Below are 15,703 nucleotides of genomic sequence, written 5' to 3'. Positions count from 1 at the left end.
TGCTGGTAACGGTCATAAGGAAGTGCGCGCGCACACACACACACACAATGTCCCAGCACTGTTAGGCTTCAGAATTATTTGATTCGGTCCTGTGTTAGAGGTGTCCTGTCTGGTGACAGTTAGGAGTGTCTCTGTGAATTCCCTGGAGGGAAAGCACATTCAGCTGGGATTTGTGAAGAAATTTACACAACAGGAACCAGCATGGGAGTCGAGGTACTCAGCGATGAACAAGGCAGGAAGCCGTCACCACCCCAGACCTGCCGCCCCTGCGGGAGGAATGGGAGTCTGGGGTTTTGTTTTTGTTTTTGTTTTTGTTCTTGTTTTTTGAGATGGAGTCTCGCTCTGTCGCCCAGTCTGGAGTGCAATGGCACAATCTCGGCTCACTGCAACCTCTGCCCCCTGGGTTCAAGTGATTCTTCTGCCATAGCCTCCAGAGTAGCTGGGATTACAGGCTCCAAACACCATGCCCAGCTAATTTTTGTATTTTTTTTTAAGTAGAGATGGGTTTTCTCCAAGCTGGCCTCAAACTCTTGACCTCAGGTAATTTACCCGCCTCAGCCTCCCAAAGTGCTGGGATTATAGGTGTGAGCCACCGTGCCTGGCCATGGGGGAGCCTGGTTTTGAGCTGGGGTGCCTGACAGGATCAGCAAAGTGACACAGCCACAGGCAAAATCAAGGCAAAGCAGGGAAACGGTGAGTGGAAACATACCCTATCCCCTCCTTCCCCCACCTCGGGTCCCCTACCAGTGCCACCCATGGACCAAATTCCCCAGAAACCAGGAGGAAGGAAGCTGGGGAATGTGGGCTGCAGAGGTCCACCTACGGGTTTCCCCAGACCAGAGGCCCCGCTCCGGGGCGAGTGCAGAGTCTTTGGCCCACCAGGTAACCATCCCTGCTTCCCCTCAAGTGTCTGGGCTCCATTGGTCCTTCCAGCTGCGCCTGTCAGAGGAACCCCGACCCCGACAACTGCAGCCCCGCCTGTGCCTCTGGGGCTGCTCCCCGCTTCCCCAGATCAGCACTGGCAGCTGTTCGGGCTCCGTTCTTTCCTCTGATGCCTATGGCATCATCGCAGTCACAGCCATGCTGTGCTTTCTGCACAGCTGAGGTGTTTTCACAGGCACCAGCTTAACAAGCTCCCTGCCCACCGAGGCTGCAATGAACTTTTTTTTTTTTGAGACAGAGTCTTGCTTTGTCACCCAGGCTGGAGTGCAATGGTGGTATCTCAGCTCACTGCAATACTGCAACCTCCGCCTCCTGGGTTCAGGTGATTCTCCTGCCTCAGCCTCCCGAGTAGCTGGGATTACAGGCACCCACCACCACGCCCGGCTAATTTTGTATTTTTGTTTCACCATATTGGCCAGGCTGGTCTCAAACTCCTGACTGCCTCAGTCTCCCAAAGTGCTGGGATTACAGGCGTGAGCCACCACGCCCAGCCTGCAATGAACTTCTTTTGGCTTCTCTCTCAGGGAAGCAGTAGTGGTAGGCAAGGGCTTTGGAGTCAAGCAGCCAGATTTCAGATCCCAGCTGTGCCCCTTGCCAGGCAGAGCAGCCTACGGAGCATGTCTGTGCCTTTCCCCAGCCTGTAAAATCAGGAATGTTGCCTGATGACCAGTAAACAATATGAATGGGAAGCTGTGTGCTAGGGACTGTGCTCAGCCTTCGCCTTCCATAGCTCATTTAATCCTCTAGGCAACCCTACAGCTACTGCTCTTATCTCCATTTTACAGATGGAAAAACAGACTCAGAGAGGTAATTCACCCAATGTCATATCAACTAGGTGGCACAGCCAGGATTCAGGCCCAGGACCATCTCATTTCAGAGTCCCTCAGCCGCCGGCTGCCTAGTCCAGCTGTTGTGAAGCCCACATAGAAACAACAGGTGTGGAAGCCTCTAGCCTAGTGCTTGGCGGGATTGACTGTCCCACACACCTTTTCCCACTCTTTCCCGCATTGCCCGCTAGAGAGGCTGGCTCCCACCCGTAGCACCGACTTTCCCACCTAGCTAGCTGCCGGATCTAATTGTGTCCTGCTGGAGAGAGAAACAGGCTGTTACCACCTTATACTAGCTCCACCTGCAGAATCGGGAGCATTTGGAGAAACCAAGGACAGCAGGAGGGAGCCCCGAGGACAACCTAGCTAAACTCAATCTTTGAGATGTCAAGAATCTCCGAAATTCATTTATTCTTCTAGCAAGCATTTACTCGACCCCCTACTGTGGGCGTTAGGCCTTTGGGCAAACAGAAACAGTGAGACATGGCTCATATAGTCCATAGTCCAAATTATTAGCTGTAGCCTGGTGTGGCAGATACTGTAGTAGAGGCCTGAATCGTAATGGAGAGGGAAAAGGCAGCCCTGAGGGACGTCTCAGCTTCAGCTCACACCCTTGGTTTGTAGCATTTGCTGGATTCCTGTGATGTAAATACTCCAGGATGGTCAATTTCAGGCTACAAGAGTCAAGTCACTAAATGTGGAATTGGGAAGAGATGAACATAATTGGCTGCCAGCTGGGGCGTGTAGACCCAGCTGCTGCCACTTCCATCCATCTCTACCCACCAGCCCACCAACCCTCTTCCAGCTGCTTCAGAAACACCATGTTCTTTCCCATGAGAGGGCCTGCAGTTCTTTCAGCCAGGAAAGTGGCCTCATCTCTGGCCCTCTTAACTTTTAACTCTCCATCCTTCAAGCCCCAGCTTGAGGGTCACTTTCTTTTCTTTTTTTTTTTTTAATTTTAAGTTCTGAGATACATGTGCAGGACGTGCAGGTGTGTTACATAGGTAAACATGTGCCATGGTGGTTTGCTGCACCTATCAACCCATCACGTAAGCCCCGCATGCATTAGCTATTTATCCTGCTGCTCCCTCCCCCACTCCCCAACAGGCCCCAGTGTGTGATGTTCCCATCTCTGTGTCCATGTGTTCTCATTGTTCAGCTCCCACCTATGAAAGAGAACATGCAGTGTTTGGTTTTCTGTTCCTGTGTTCGTTTGCCGAGGACGATGGCTTCCAGCTTCATCCATGTTCCTGCAAAGAACATGAACTCATTCCTTTTTATGGCTGCATAGTATTCCATTGTGTATATGTGCCACATTTTCTTTATCCAGTCTATCATTGATGGGCATTTGGGTTGATTCCATGTCTTTGCTATTGTGCATAGTGCTGCAATAAACATGCATGCATGTATCTTTATAATAGAATGATTTATATTCCGCTGGGTATATACCCAGTAATGGGATTGCTGGGTTAAATTATTTTTCTGGTTTCAAGGCCACTTTCACATGAAGCTTTACGTAACCCCCAGCCTAAGTCACATGTCTAACCGTGCTCACAGAATGGTACTCCTCTCCTTCCCAGCTCTTCCTGATGTCCAATTTTAGCTATGTATGGGCTGGTGTGGTTAATGAGTATCTCTCTCCTTCTCATGACAGCAGAGCTTGGCAAGGTATCAGTAGTACCTGGAACAGTGTCTGGCACAGACTAGGTGTGCTCCAAATATTTGTTGAATACTAACAGAATGAGAGGCTATCTGAGCCAGGAGGTGAGAGGAACAGCATGGGCAAAAGCACGGATGTCTGTCTGTGGCATAGACGCCTGTGTCTGTGGGGTGTGTTCAGGAAATGCAGGAAGGTGGGTAGTCTGGTGTGGCCAGAGCTTGAATGTGTGGCAGGGAGAAAAGCCTGCAGATGAGGCAGGTGAACAGGCCCAGGTCGGGAGGGGCCAAGGTGTCCAGTGATCCTGTCATTCTCACCAACCCCAATCCCAACCAAAAAAACAAAAGTGATCTGGTCGGAACCAGAGGACTTGGTGGAAATCAAGGCTTGGGCATGGTGTACGTAGCTGAGGCCCTCCCCTTTTCAGATAGGGGGCTGCAGGGTCCTTCTGTCCTTCTCACACTGCATGGACCTCCAGGCTTTCTGTTCCGCTCCCAGCCAGTGAGGTATGGAGACCCACCCAGCAAATGCAAAAAGATGCCCCAGCTGGAGAATGAAATTAATTAGGACCTAACAGAAATCAAGCAACAAAAGAACGTTGTAGAATGCCGGCTAAGAATGTGGGTCCTACAGCTGGACCGCCTGGGTTTGATTCCCAGCTTCACTCACTGTTGGTTTTGTGACCTTAGACGAGTTGCTTCACCTCTCTGATCTTGATTCCTCAGCTGTGAAATGGGAATAGCAACAGTACTTACGTGCAGTGGTGTGGTTGTGAGCATTAAATAAGCTAATAAGCATAAAGCATTTAGCACAATGCCTGGTCACAGAGGAGCACTCAGTAGATGTTGGCTGTTATTATTACTAATATCATGATCTACAGGAGCCCGGAGAATGTAATGGTTAAAGTAAATGTAGATATTGTTTCATTTTTATCTTGATGCTAGGATAAGAAAGAAAGGGGATGTGTTTTAAGCACTGGCTATATATGGACACTCTCTCAACTCATCCTCCTCACAGCTCTTTTTCCTCCCATTTTTCAGTTGAAATAAAAAGCTCAGAGAGGTTGAGTGACCTTCCTAGGATCAGGAAGCTAATTCACGACAACCATCGCACCACACCCAGATCTCCTAGGGCAGCCTTAGAGGGTTTACTCCTAGATATAGCATCGTGGGACTGTGCCCTCTGTCTAATCCTGAGCAACTCTCCAACTTCAGCTCTTTCTTCACCCCTTGGCAAATTAACTTCTCTCGGCTATGAAATTCTGGGAGTTTGTAATTCTGGGAGTATTGCTAGTTGCTATAACAAACCAACCCCTCATTTCAGTGGCTTAACACAAAGGTTGATTTCTTGCCCATGGCACGGTGCACTGTGGGTCAGTGGGGGTGGGGAGCTCCATGCAGTCATTCAGGGATCTAGGCTTCTGCCATCTTGACTCAGTCTCTAGGGCCTCAGAGTCCTCTCCTGACTCCTGAGCAATTGGCCATCAGGTGAGGAAAGGGAATTCACAGAAGGCACACTGCTCCAAACCACCTCAGTCCAGACGTAACAAACCTCACTGCCATTCACATTTCATTGGCAAAAACTAGTCGTGGGGTCCCAGCTAAATGCAGGGGACTGGGAAATGTGGTCTATTCGTGTGCCAAGAGTGGAGATAACCAGACCCTAGTGACCAGTGAGCCGTCTCTGCCACAGCAGTGGGCAGATTCTGTGATCCCATCAGCCACAGAGGAGTGCAGAAGTTGGGACTCCTAGGTCACTCCCCTGTCTGCAGCCTGGGCCCACACTCCCTGAGCTCCGTTCCTCCTGCTTCCACCCAGGAAGAGAATCAGTCCCTGCCAACCCCCCTCAGAGGGTGGGTGGGTGGTGAGATAATGATCTTACCATGCTTATTGCCTCTTGGAAGGCAGGTGCTGGAGAAAAACCAAGTCCGCTTTGATTTTTCTCCCTGTTCCCTTCGCATTCCTTCCCAGGATAAATTTAGCCAGCCCTCACTTTGAACGGCAGTGCCCAGGATGCGACTTTTTGTTCTGCAAGTCGACGTCAGTGTCAGAGCTGTTTTCATGCTTGCAGCCTTTGGCCAGCAGTGAACATGTCAGGACCACAGGCCCAGCCTCTGCCCTGCCCTAAACATCCACGACCCACCCTTTCATGGCCGCCCACTACCCATGGGCATCAGGAGCCACGTTTCTGAGACAAGGGCCCTGAATTCTCCAGTGATGTGAGACAGAACACAGGCTTTAGAAGGGCTTTGAGATCTTGCACAAGGGCTGTGTTATCCTTGACGGCCTCCAAGAGCTCATAGGCAGGACGGCTCAAGGAGTATGAGTGTGGATTCGGAGGCATCAGTATGGATTAGAATCCCAGCTCTGGCAAGTTAGCTTCTCATCCATGTCCTCATCTGTACAATGGGTCAACAGTAGTGTAGTCTTCGTGAGATTAATGGAGATGCTTATATTAAGGAACTGCCTATATTGTTGGTGCTCTATAAAGATCGGCCCTGGAGACAGTGATGGCTAGTTATACTTACCTTCAGGACAATCTGAAAGCCACAGTAAGGACTTCCTGGAGCCTTGTGCCCATTCTGGATACCTCTTTTGCAGACATCCTTAAAATATCCTGAGAGTCCTGCTTGGAGAATTACGTTCTTAGGCCTCGTCATCTTTATAGAAATGACATCCTGTCTTGTGTCCATCCTATTCCCCTCCGTGTGCTGCACCTAGAATTCATTCTGTTTTGCCTTGGTTGTGAAGCCGTCTTCCTCCACCACCTGGACTTTAACTTAGCATCATTTTAAAGATGGTTTAGCCCCTCCCCTCTCTCCCTGACCTCCAAGCCCTCTTCCGGCTAAGTGCTTGCACTTTCAGCTGCCTTCCCAGGGTCATTCTCATTCTTACTCTGGATCTTACTCCTTCTTGGGATCCTCTTGCCTTCCCTGCCTCCTCTGCCTCTCCCTCAGCTGCACAGCCCACAAGGAAACACCTTCCCGGGTCAGGGTCCCCTGGAAACCTTTTTTCACTGAGTAATTCTCAGCCTTACTCGAGCAACAGGTACATCACTCAGGCACACCAGCTCTGCTCACGCCCACGCACAGGCAGAAACAGAAAATATGTCACGCATTCTCCTGTGCTCCCTCCTGACCCAGATAAAGCTCTCTAGGACTAAGCTTCCTCCTCCGTCAAGTGGGAGTGGTCAGGTAGGGGTCCTGAGGGGAAACAGTGGGTGATCTCACAAAGGGTGATTGAATAAAGGCAGGATGCACAAAGGTGCATTTGAGGTAAAGGGAAGGGGACTAACCAGGCCAGTGAAGGGCCTCTGTGCTAGCAGTGAGGGCAAGCTGCTACCTACCACCTAGGCTGGCGGGAGTGAGGGGAGGAGCAATCCCCAGAACCTTAAAAAAGGCGGAGGCTGCCCAGCCATCTCAACGCCCTGGCCTTTCTTTCCCCGCCCTCTGATCTCCTGTCTGTGCCTTCCATTGGCTGAACCCACCTGGAAACAGAGGCCAAAGCAGTCTTTGCAGGCCAGGCTCTCAGGGCCCAGAGCTGGGTGCAGAAGGAACACAGAATGGATATGGAGGAGCAGACAGAATCTCTAACATGAGAATCTCAGTGTCCATGTTTACGCTGTCTCATCAGCAGACCTTCTAGTGGACCCTGAGCTCACCTGTGCTTATGAACACGGAAACAGACACGCTGAAGGCAAGGAGCATCAGAGGCAGCACTAACCAGTGGCAGAGCCAGGATTTAGACTCGTTTCTGCCTAATTCCAGACTGTCCCAGTGCCAGATGGCAGCCAGAGCAGATAGTGGCAGACGTGTTGTGATTTAAGGTGACCCTTCCCCATCACAGGTCATCTTCCTCTCGTGCCTGTGATCCCTCCATTATTGATTCACAGGGCTGAGCATTTCCTTCTCTCTGCTGTACAGGTTCAAGTGCAAATATCCCCATCAGGAGCACAATGTCAATTATTAAACACTTTCAGGAAATACATTTCTCAGAGCCCTGGTGGTAGAAGCCTGGGAGTCTGTGGGGACTGGAAACCCTGAGAGGGCACAGTGTCGACCCCAAACGGTAAAGGTGCTTTCTGGGCCCTTTCGCTCCAGTGATTTCACTTAATCCCCACAGCTTTCCAAGGATACTGGTATCAGGAACGCATTTTACAACTGTGGGACAGTAGCCCAAAGAGATGACACTTTACTCATGTTAGAGTTTGGCCCGTGATGGGCAGAGCCACACAGCAGAAAATGTACTGGCTTTAGAAGCCAAAAGATTGATGCGATTTGAATCCATCACTTCGCTAACTATGAAACTCCAGGCAAATCTCCTCCCCACCACAGGCATCTGCAAAATGGGGTTCTGAGCACTCACCTCTCTGTGTTGAACACTAACCTCTGTGTGTGGTGAGAATGAAATGGGATCATTCTCCTAAGTCCCCAGCAGCCAAGGTAGAGAGGGTGTAGGGGTCAAAGTCTCTGACTTGGGCAAATCTAGTGCTGGGCTTACCAGCTGGGTAACCCCAGACAAGTCACCTCACCCTCTCGGAGCCTCATTTGAAAAACGGAGCTATCACATGCCTGTCTATAATCGTGCGTTTTTCATTGCTTCTAACAAAATACCTGAATCTGGGTAATTTACAAAGCAAAGGAATTTATTTCTTCATGCATAGAGGCTGACAAGCCCCAGGTTGTGGAGCCAGCTGCATCTTCCGAGTCTTTCTACTGGTGGGGACTGCAGTCTTGGGCTCAGGGTGTCACGTGGAGAGGGAGCTGAGTGTGCTAATGTGCTAACTCAGGTCTCTCTTCCTCTTCGTACAAAGCCACCAGTTCCCCTCCCATGATAGCCCATTAATCCATTAATCCATGAATGGATTAATCCATCCACGAGGGCAGAGCCCACAGGGTCCAATCACCTCTTAAAGGCCCTACCTGTCAATGCTGCCACTCTGGGGATTAAGTTTCAACCTGAGTTTTGGATGAGGACGTTCAAACCATAGCACTATCCCATAGGTTTGTTGCAAGGGTGAAATGAGATGAGGAGTCTGAAAGCACCTTTTAAAACTGCTCTATAAATGTAAATGTATTTCTTCAGCAATACCAACAGCCAACATCGGCGAGTGTTTCCTGGGTGCTTACTGGGTTCCAGGTACTGTCTACCCCCCTGACGTGTGTGGTTTCACTCAATTCTCATGGCAGTGTTATGAAGCAGGACGTGTGTGTGTGTGTGTGTGTGTGTTTTGAGACAGAGTTTCACTCTTGTTGCCCAGGCTGGAGTGCAATGGCACAATCTCCGCTCACCGTAACCTCTGCCTCCCAGGTTCAAGCGATTTCCTGCCTCAGCCTCCCCAGTGGCTGGGCTTACAGGCATGTGCCACCACACCTGGCTAATTTCGTATTTTTAGTCGAGATGAGGTTTCTCCATGTTGGTCAGGCTGGTCTCGAACTTCCCACCTCAGGTGATCCTCCCGTTTCGGCCTCTCAAAGTGCTGGGATTACAGGTGTGAGCCACCGCACCTGGCCAGGACTTTTGTATATTATTCCCACCTGCAAATGAGGAAATTGAGTGTCAGAGATGTTAAGTAACTGGCCCAAGCTTGCACAGTCAGTAAGCGGCAGAGCCAGGCTTTGAGCCCAGATAAGCAGAGAAGCCTGTGGAGCAGTGAGCTCCTGCAGTGAGCCGGGAAATGGAAGACTCAGACAAATGGAACTGAAGAAGCGTGGAGTCTAGCAGTGGCTCAAACTGTCAAACACATCAGAATCAGTGACGGAAATTATTTAAAAGGCAAGTTCTGGCCAGGCGAGGTGGCTCACACCTGTAATCCCAGCACTTTGGGAGGCCGAGGTGGGCAGATTACTTGAGGTCAGGAATTCGAGACCAGCCTCGCCAACACGGTTAAATCCCATCTCTACTAAAAATAAAAAATTAGCCAGGGTTGCTGGCGGGCACATGTCATCCCAGCTACTCAGGAGGCTGAGGCATAAGAATCACCTGAACCCAGGAGGCGGAAATTGCAGTGAGCCAAGATCACGCCACACTGCACTCCAGCCTGGGTGACAGAGTAAGACTCTGTCTCAAAAATATATAAATAAAAAAAAATAGAAGGCTAGTTTTTGGGCTGCACACACAGAGGTGCTGATTCTGTGGGTCCAGGGTGGAGCTCAGGAATCTGCTTTTATAACAAGCCCCCAAGATGATACTTGTGTGAGAGGTCAGCTAACCACGCAGGGAGGAGTGTGGTAGGTGTCTCTGCAAACTGACGGTAAGGCTGCTCAGTGAGCTGGGACACAGGGCTCTGGAGGACCCAGGAGGTTCAGGCAGGAGACACAGGAGCTCACAGCGGGACCCACCTCCACTTCTGACCTCCAGGTTTGCCAAGTACTACAAAATGGAGAACGGCAGTGAGTACCGCACCCTCCTGAAGGCTTTCGGCATCCGCTTCGACGTGCTGGTGTACGGGAATGTGAGTCCGTGGGCCGGGCGGATGGGGTGGACAGGGGAGGCAGCCCAGACCACCTCTTGGATTCCGAAGAGGCTCCTCTGGGGGGCAGGGGTCTGCTGCTGGCCAGCTTGGACACCCTCAGCGGATCACTCTCCCGTCTCTTCACCTGTGCCGTGAAGGGGAGGGACCTGCTAATCCACTGAGAGCCCTTTTGGCCACAAGTGCAGCCTCAGGCCTCACCCCCATCCCATGGGCCCTCTGCCCACTCGCCTTGGTCTTTGTGCACACAGGCCGGCAAGTTCAACATCATCCCCACCATCATCAGCTCCGTGGCGGCCTTTACTTCCGTGGGAGTGGTGAGTTCAGCCCCTTCAGGCTCTGACGGGCCAGTCAGAGTGGGGCCCAGATTGGCACCAGCAGGCAGAGAAGTGACAGGGACAGCTCTGCCACTAGCCTGGAATATAGAGTCCCCCTCCCCCACTTGCCAGGTGCTTCTGTCTCCCTGGCCAACACCCTGCTGCGTCGGCCCTGGCTGGAACGTCTCCAGTCATGGAGCGCTCATTACCTCCGGAAGCAGCCTTCCCATTTTCAGGAGGTTCCACCTGTTACAGAGTTTCTGTTTCTCACAGTGTAGCTGGGGGAGGAGTCCCTGGGTTTCCACAGACCTGAGATGCCTGAATGAGGAACAGAGCCCACGTGGCAGGGCGGGCACACAGTTTGCCTTCAGGGACTTCCTCCTTCCACCCCACACAGTCCTCTCTCTGTGCAGCTGTGGTCTGGGTTACCCCTAGGAGCTGGAAAGGCAGCCCTGAAACATCCTGCAAAATCCCTAGGCATTTTTCTAAGAGGGAATATTAGTCAGGTGGAGGACTGGTCCCCACCCTGGCCTGCAGTCTGCTAAGGTGCTAGCTTGGATCTCTCTTCCTCTTTTTATAAAGCCACGAGTTCCCCTCCCATAATACCCCATTAATCCATGAATCCATGAATCCATGAACAGATTAATCCATCCATGAGGGCAGAGCTCACAGGGTCCAATCGCCTCTTAAAGGCCCCATCTGTCAATACTGCCAATATTGGGCATTAAGTTTCGACATGAGTTTGGATGAGGACGTTCAAACCCTAGCACTATCCTATAGGTTTGTTGCAAGGGTGAAATGCTCTGCTCACTGTTTAGGCAGCTGGGATGGGGGTAGGGGAGGGCTGCCCAAGCCCACCACTTCCTTCCACCCTGCTCCCACCCACCCCACCTGCCTCTCCTCCTCCAGGGGACTGTTCTCTGTGACATCATCCTGCTCAACTTCCTCAAGGGGGCCGACCAGTACAAAGCCAAGAAATTTGAGGAGGTGAGTTGGGGGCGGGGGGCCCTTGGATGAAAGGGAGAGGGGGCAGGACAGGCAGGGGCAGGGACCCTCAGTGGCTTCCCTTCTGGGGCCTCCTGAAGTGGAGTTCACCAGGCCTGAATGAATATTTGGGGTACAAATAAGGGAAGGCTTGGCCAAGAGTGGGCTCTGCAGAGAATCTTGGAGACTCTGTGGGTCATCTCTATCAAGGTCCACACCCCGTCACCTCCCCTCTCCATTTTCTGGGGCAGGACTATGGGATGCATGGGATGAATTGGGTTTCCATTTGCCCTCAGGGTACATGGGAGGAGCTTTGGGATCACACAGACATCCTGGCTCCCCTACGACCAGATCATGGGTGCCCACTGCTGAGTCTTATCAAATGGGGTCACATAAGAGGACGTTGCCCATAGTCAGCACTGGACAGCTCCAGCTCTTCTACCTGCAGGTGAATGAGACAACGCTGAAAATCGCCACTATGACCAACCCAGTGTACCCCAGCGACCAGACCACAGCCGAGAAGCAGTCCACTGATTCGGGGGCCTTCTCTATAGGCCACTAGGGCCTCTTTCCAGGGCCCCACCCTCACCCCTGGGCTCCAGGCCTTCCAGCAGGGGACCCCGCCTGAGCACGGGGGCATGGGAGGGAAGAGGGGCTCTCATTTCTGCTGCTCAATCCATGAGCACAGCTGGGACCAGGTGTCCAGCCCTCCCACTGCTCCAGCAGACAGGCAGTGCTCCTGCCAAGACCCCACTATCACCCTCACTCCTTGCTTGGCCCCGTCTGCTTCCTAGAACCCCTGGGGCAGTAGCACCTGAGCAGTCCCTTTCCCAAAGAGTAGAGACAATCATGTAGGACAGATGGTCACAAGGGCCTACCAAGTGCCAGGTGCTTTCACAAATGTTATCTCATGTAATCCTTAGAATAATCCTATGAGGTAGATATTAGTTTCCCTTGTTTTGAAGATAAACCGAGGCTCAGAGAGTCTGAGTCATTTGCCCCAGGCTAGATAGCCAGGAAGTAAGAGAGAGCTTGGATTTGAACCTCCATCTGACTAACTCCATTACCCACACCCCATGAGAGAAGAAAGAACTCCTGGGGGCCGTCAGCCCTGCTGCTTCAGCCGCCTCCGCCCTGACCATGATTCTCTTCATAAAGAGTAAGCCCCATGCCTTTCCCAGCAACTAAGGCTGCATTTTAGGGAGACTGGTTAGACAATGTTGTGTGGCCCGATGGGTAGGTCCCAAATTTAGAAGGAAACAGAAGGCATGGCTATCGGTGAATTTTTCCTTATCACACCCCACAGCTCTCCCCTAACCAGGGAAGGGGCCATTCTTGTTCTTCTCTGGGACCCCACACCCACGCACAACTGGGCCCCTCACTCTGGGGATTTGATTCCTGGACCTGGGAATTCAGCAGCCCTCATTTACAACATTGGCGAAAAGGCTCCAGTGAGGCCTGGTGCCTTGTGAGCTGGTCAGCTGGGTCAGCCAGGCCTGTCCCCATAGGGTCTTAATAAGGTGTCCCATCTTTTAAGGTTAGAAGCTAAAGGGGCCTTAGAAACCATCTTATCTAACCCTCTTGCTTACAGATGAGCAAACTGAGGCCAGAAAGGAAAATGACTAGTTCAGTGCCACAGTCAGTGGTGAAAAGAGAACACACATGTCCTGCCCTTCAGAGAAGGAGGCCAGAGCAGGAAGCTGGGTGCATTGACCCAGGCATCCTCTATCCCCGTTCTGGCCTCTCTTACAGTGAGAGGCCCAGAAGTTGCACCAGGACAGGGCTCAGGGGCAGACCCAGGTTTTGTGAAACCTAAGCACATACAATTTGGGGCATCTCTTTAGAAGGAATACAAAATGAGGCATTAGAAGGGGTTCATGCAAGTGAATGAGCCTGAAGAATGTTTCAGTTAGCTTCATGGTAAATCTGCATCTGGTAGAGCTGGAGTGGGCATGATCATGAGGTCTCAGCAGCACCAGCTCAACTGTAGATGGAGGGCGGCCCTCAACACAAGGTGCAGGAAGTCGGGGAGGGGACAGCTTCAGGAGCAGTTCAGAAGGCTCGAATGGTGGGTACTTGCAAAGGCCTTGCCCCAATGACCCCCCGCCCCAGGGGGAGAAGAGGTAAGACCATCCTTATGGTCCCTCACTCTGCCCTAACCCACAGCCCCGTGCCCAGGATGGTGCGCAAGTGGTCAGCTAACCACATAGGGAGGAGCGTGGCTGGTGTCTCAGCAAACCTTTGGGGCAGGACCTCCCCAGGGTCAGCCTTGGGAATTGGGCAATGCCCGGAAATCTGACCAGACTCTGTTTCCCCAGCAGAGACATCAGTGAAGGCAGCACCACATTCTCCACCTGGGACTCTCCCAGGCATCCCTGGGGAATCCAGCTCTCGGGAGGCTGGGGTCACAGGGATGCTCTCTAATGGGGAGATGAAGGAGGCAGCAGTGTCCTGAAGGGACCCTCTCCCAAACCCCCCTTTCACCCAAATGGAGGTGGTCCTCCTGCAGGTGCCTCAGGCTCCTCTAGAGCCGGCCAGCAAGTGCGTGTGAGCCTGAGGTTTTCCTCCCCGTATCTGAACTGTTACCATTTCTGTGTGCTAGATGTAGGGTTAATATCAGTAGTGACAAAAACAGCTACCTTGTCTTTTGTATTGCGGTTTACTAAGTACAATCAGTAACATAATCACATGGACCCTCACACCCACCCCAGTGAGTCTGCTATGGTTTGTTGTTAATCCTATTTGATAGAAAAAGAAATATACAGTACATAGAAAGGAGATCTGGAAGCCGTGCTCATTCCTAACACTACATTTCCACTGACAGTTCCACACATCTTTCCCTTCTGCGTTCCTTCTCACAAAACCTTGTTCTCAGCAAGCTGCCAATCAGCCTTCCAGGGGTATTAATAGATAACATTCTGGGGAATTTCTTCTCTCAGGAGTACTTCCCTTTTAATCAAGGGTTATTCAACACTGGAAGGCTTTAATCAACCAAAGAAATGAATATGTAAGGGTCAACGTTGAGGCCTAATGTAGATAGTGCTGGAGATTTGAGGAGCATCTTATCTACCCTGGTCTGCCTCAAGTAAGCTTCAGTCTGGAGGGGTCTCAGCCCCTCCTCTCTCCCCTCCCAAACTCTGCCCTGGTTTTGACTGGCAAGATGTTGGGCTGCTGGATTTGGCTGAAGTCCATTCTCCATCAGGGAGGTAAGTAGAGGCTGATACAAGGGGCTCGGCATCCAGTTGGAATACCAGTCCCAGGACCACTTGCACAGAATGTCCTTGATCGCCTGTCCTTCCCACCCCCCCAGACGACACTGTTCTTCTAGAAGCATGGCATCAAGAATGGATTTATTCTAAAGCATGACTCTCCAATGGGGAAAAAAAAGAATGGGCTTATTCATATATATATATGTACATATATATGTATGTGTATATATATAAGTATATATGTGTGTGTGTGTGTATATATATATGTAAAGAAAAGCTCGGTGTCACTGATCATTAGAGAAATGCATATCAAAACTATAATGAGATACCATCTCACCAGACAGAATGACTATTACTAAAAAGTCAAAAAATAACAGATGCTGGTGAGGTTGTCGACAAAGGGAACACATGCTCCATTGGTGGGAGTGTAAATTAGTTCAACCACCGTGGAAAGCAGTGTGGCGATTCCTCAAAGAGCTAAAAACAGAACTGCCATTGGACCCAGCACTCCCATTACTGGGTGTATCCCCAGAGGAACATAAACCATTCTACCATGAAGACAACAGGCACGAATGTTTATTGCAGCATTATTCACCATAGCAAAGACATGGAATCAGCCTAAATGCCCATCAGTGACAAATTGGAAAAAGAAAGTGTGGGACATATACAAAATGGAATACTATGTAGCCATAAAAAAGAACAAGATCATGTCTTTCATGGGAACATGGGTGGAGCTAGACACCATTATCCTTAGCAAACTAAAGCAGGAACAGAAAACCAAATACCTCATGTTTTCACTTATAAGTGGGAGCTAAATGCTGAGAACTCATGAACACAAAGAAAGAAACAACAGACACGGGTCTCCTTGAGGGTGGAGGGTAGGAGGAGGGAGAGAAGCAGAAAAATATTGGGTAGTAGGCTTAGTACCTGGGTGATGAAATAATCTGAACAACGAACCCCCATGACATGAGTTCACCTACGTAACAAACTTGCACATGCACCCATGAACCTAAAAGTTTTTTAAAAAGGGACTTATTGTAGTGTGTAGTGTGCAGATCTGCGTGGGGCCCTACTCCCAGTTAGCTCCCCTTCCATGCCCTTGGGGAGAAGGACCACCTGACTTGCTGTGATTAGGAGCTGTCTGACCCAATTTCCATCCAAGGCAGTTGGACAGGCCCCTCTACTGAGGACAGGTCTTTTCCTGTAGAGACAGTCCCTGGGGCCCAGCATTGGTAAAGTCCCTGGCAATGCCAATGCCCATTCTCCTGTTGCCATAGGCCTGTCCATGTTTAAGGG

The 15,703-nt window shown here is 50.9% G+C and overlaps 1 protein-coding gene across 1 annotated transcript in view; it reads left to right on the top strand.

Moving 5' to 3' along the window:
- Positions 1 to 13,978, top strand: part of P2RX3 (purinergic receptor P2X 3) — a 36,454-nt gene extending 22,476 nt beyond the window's left edge. Inside the window, exons 10-13 of the mRNA XM_012476473.2 lie at positions 9,786 to 9,879; positions 10,149 to 10,214; positions 11,124 to 11,201; positions 11,647 to 13,978. Of these exons, the coding sequence (XP_012331896.1) occupies positions 9,786 to 9,879; positions 10,149 to 10,214; positions 11,124 to 11,201; positions 11,647 to 11,760 (352 nt within the window). The 3' untranslated portion in view covers positions 11,761 to 13,978. The remainder of the gene's footprint in view (positions 1 to 9,785; positions 9,880 to 10,148; positions 10,215 to 11,123; positions 11,202 to 11,646) is intronic.
- Positions 13,979 to 15,703: the final 1,725 nt, after the last annotated feature.

The sequence above is a fragment of the Aotus nancymaae genome, unplaced genomic scaffold, assembly GCF_030222135.1.
Source record: "Aotus nancymaae isolate 86718 unplaced genomic scaffold, 86718_ANA_hifiasm-v0.15.2.pri h1tg000059l, whole genome shotgun sequence".
In the NCBI taxonomy this organism is placed as follows: Eukaryota; Metazoa; Chordata; class Mammalia; order Primates; family Aotidae; genus Aotus; species Aotus nancymaae.
This window is presented reverse-complemented; position numbering and strand designations above follow the sequence as displayed.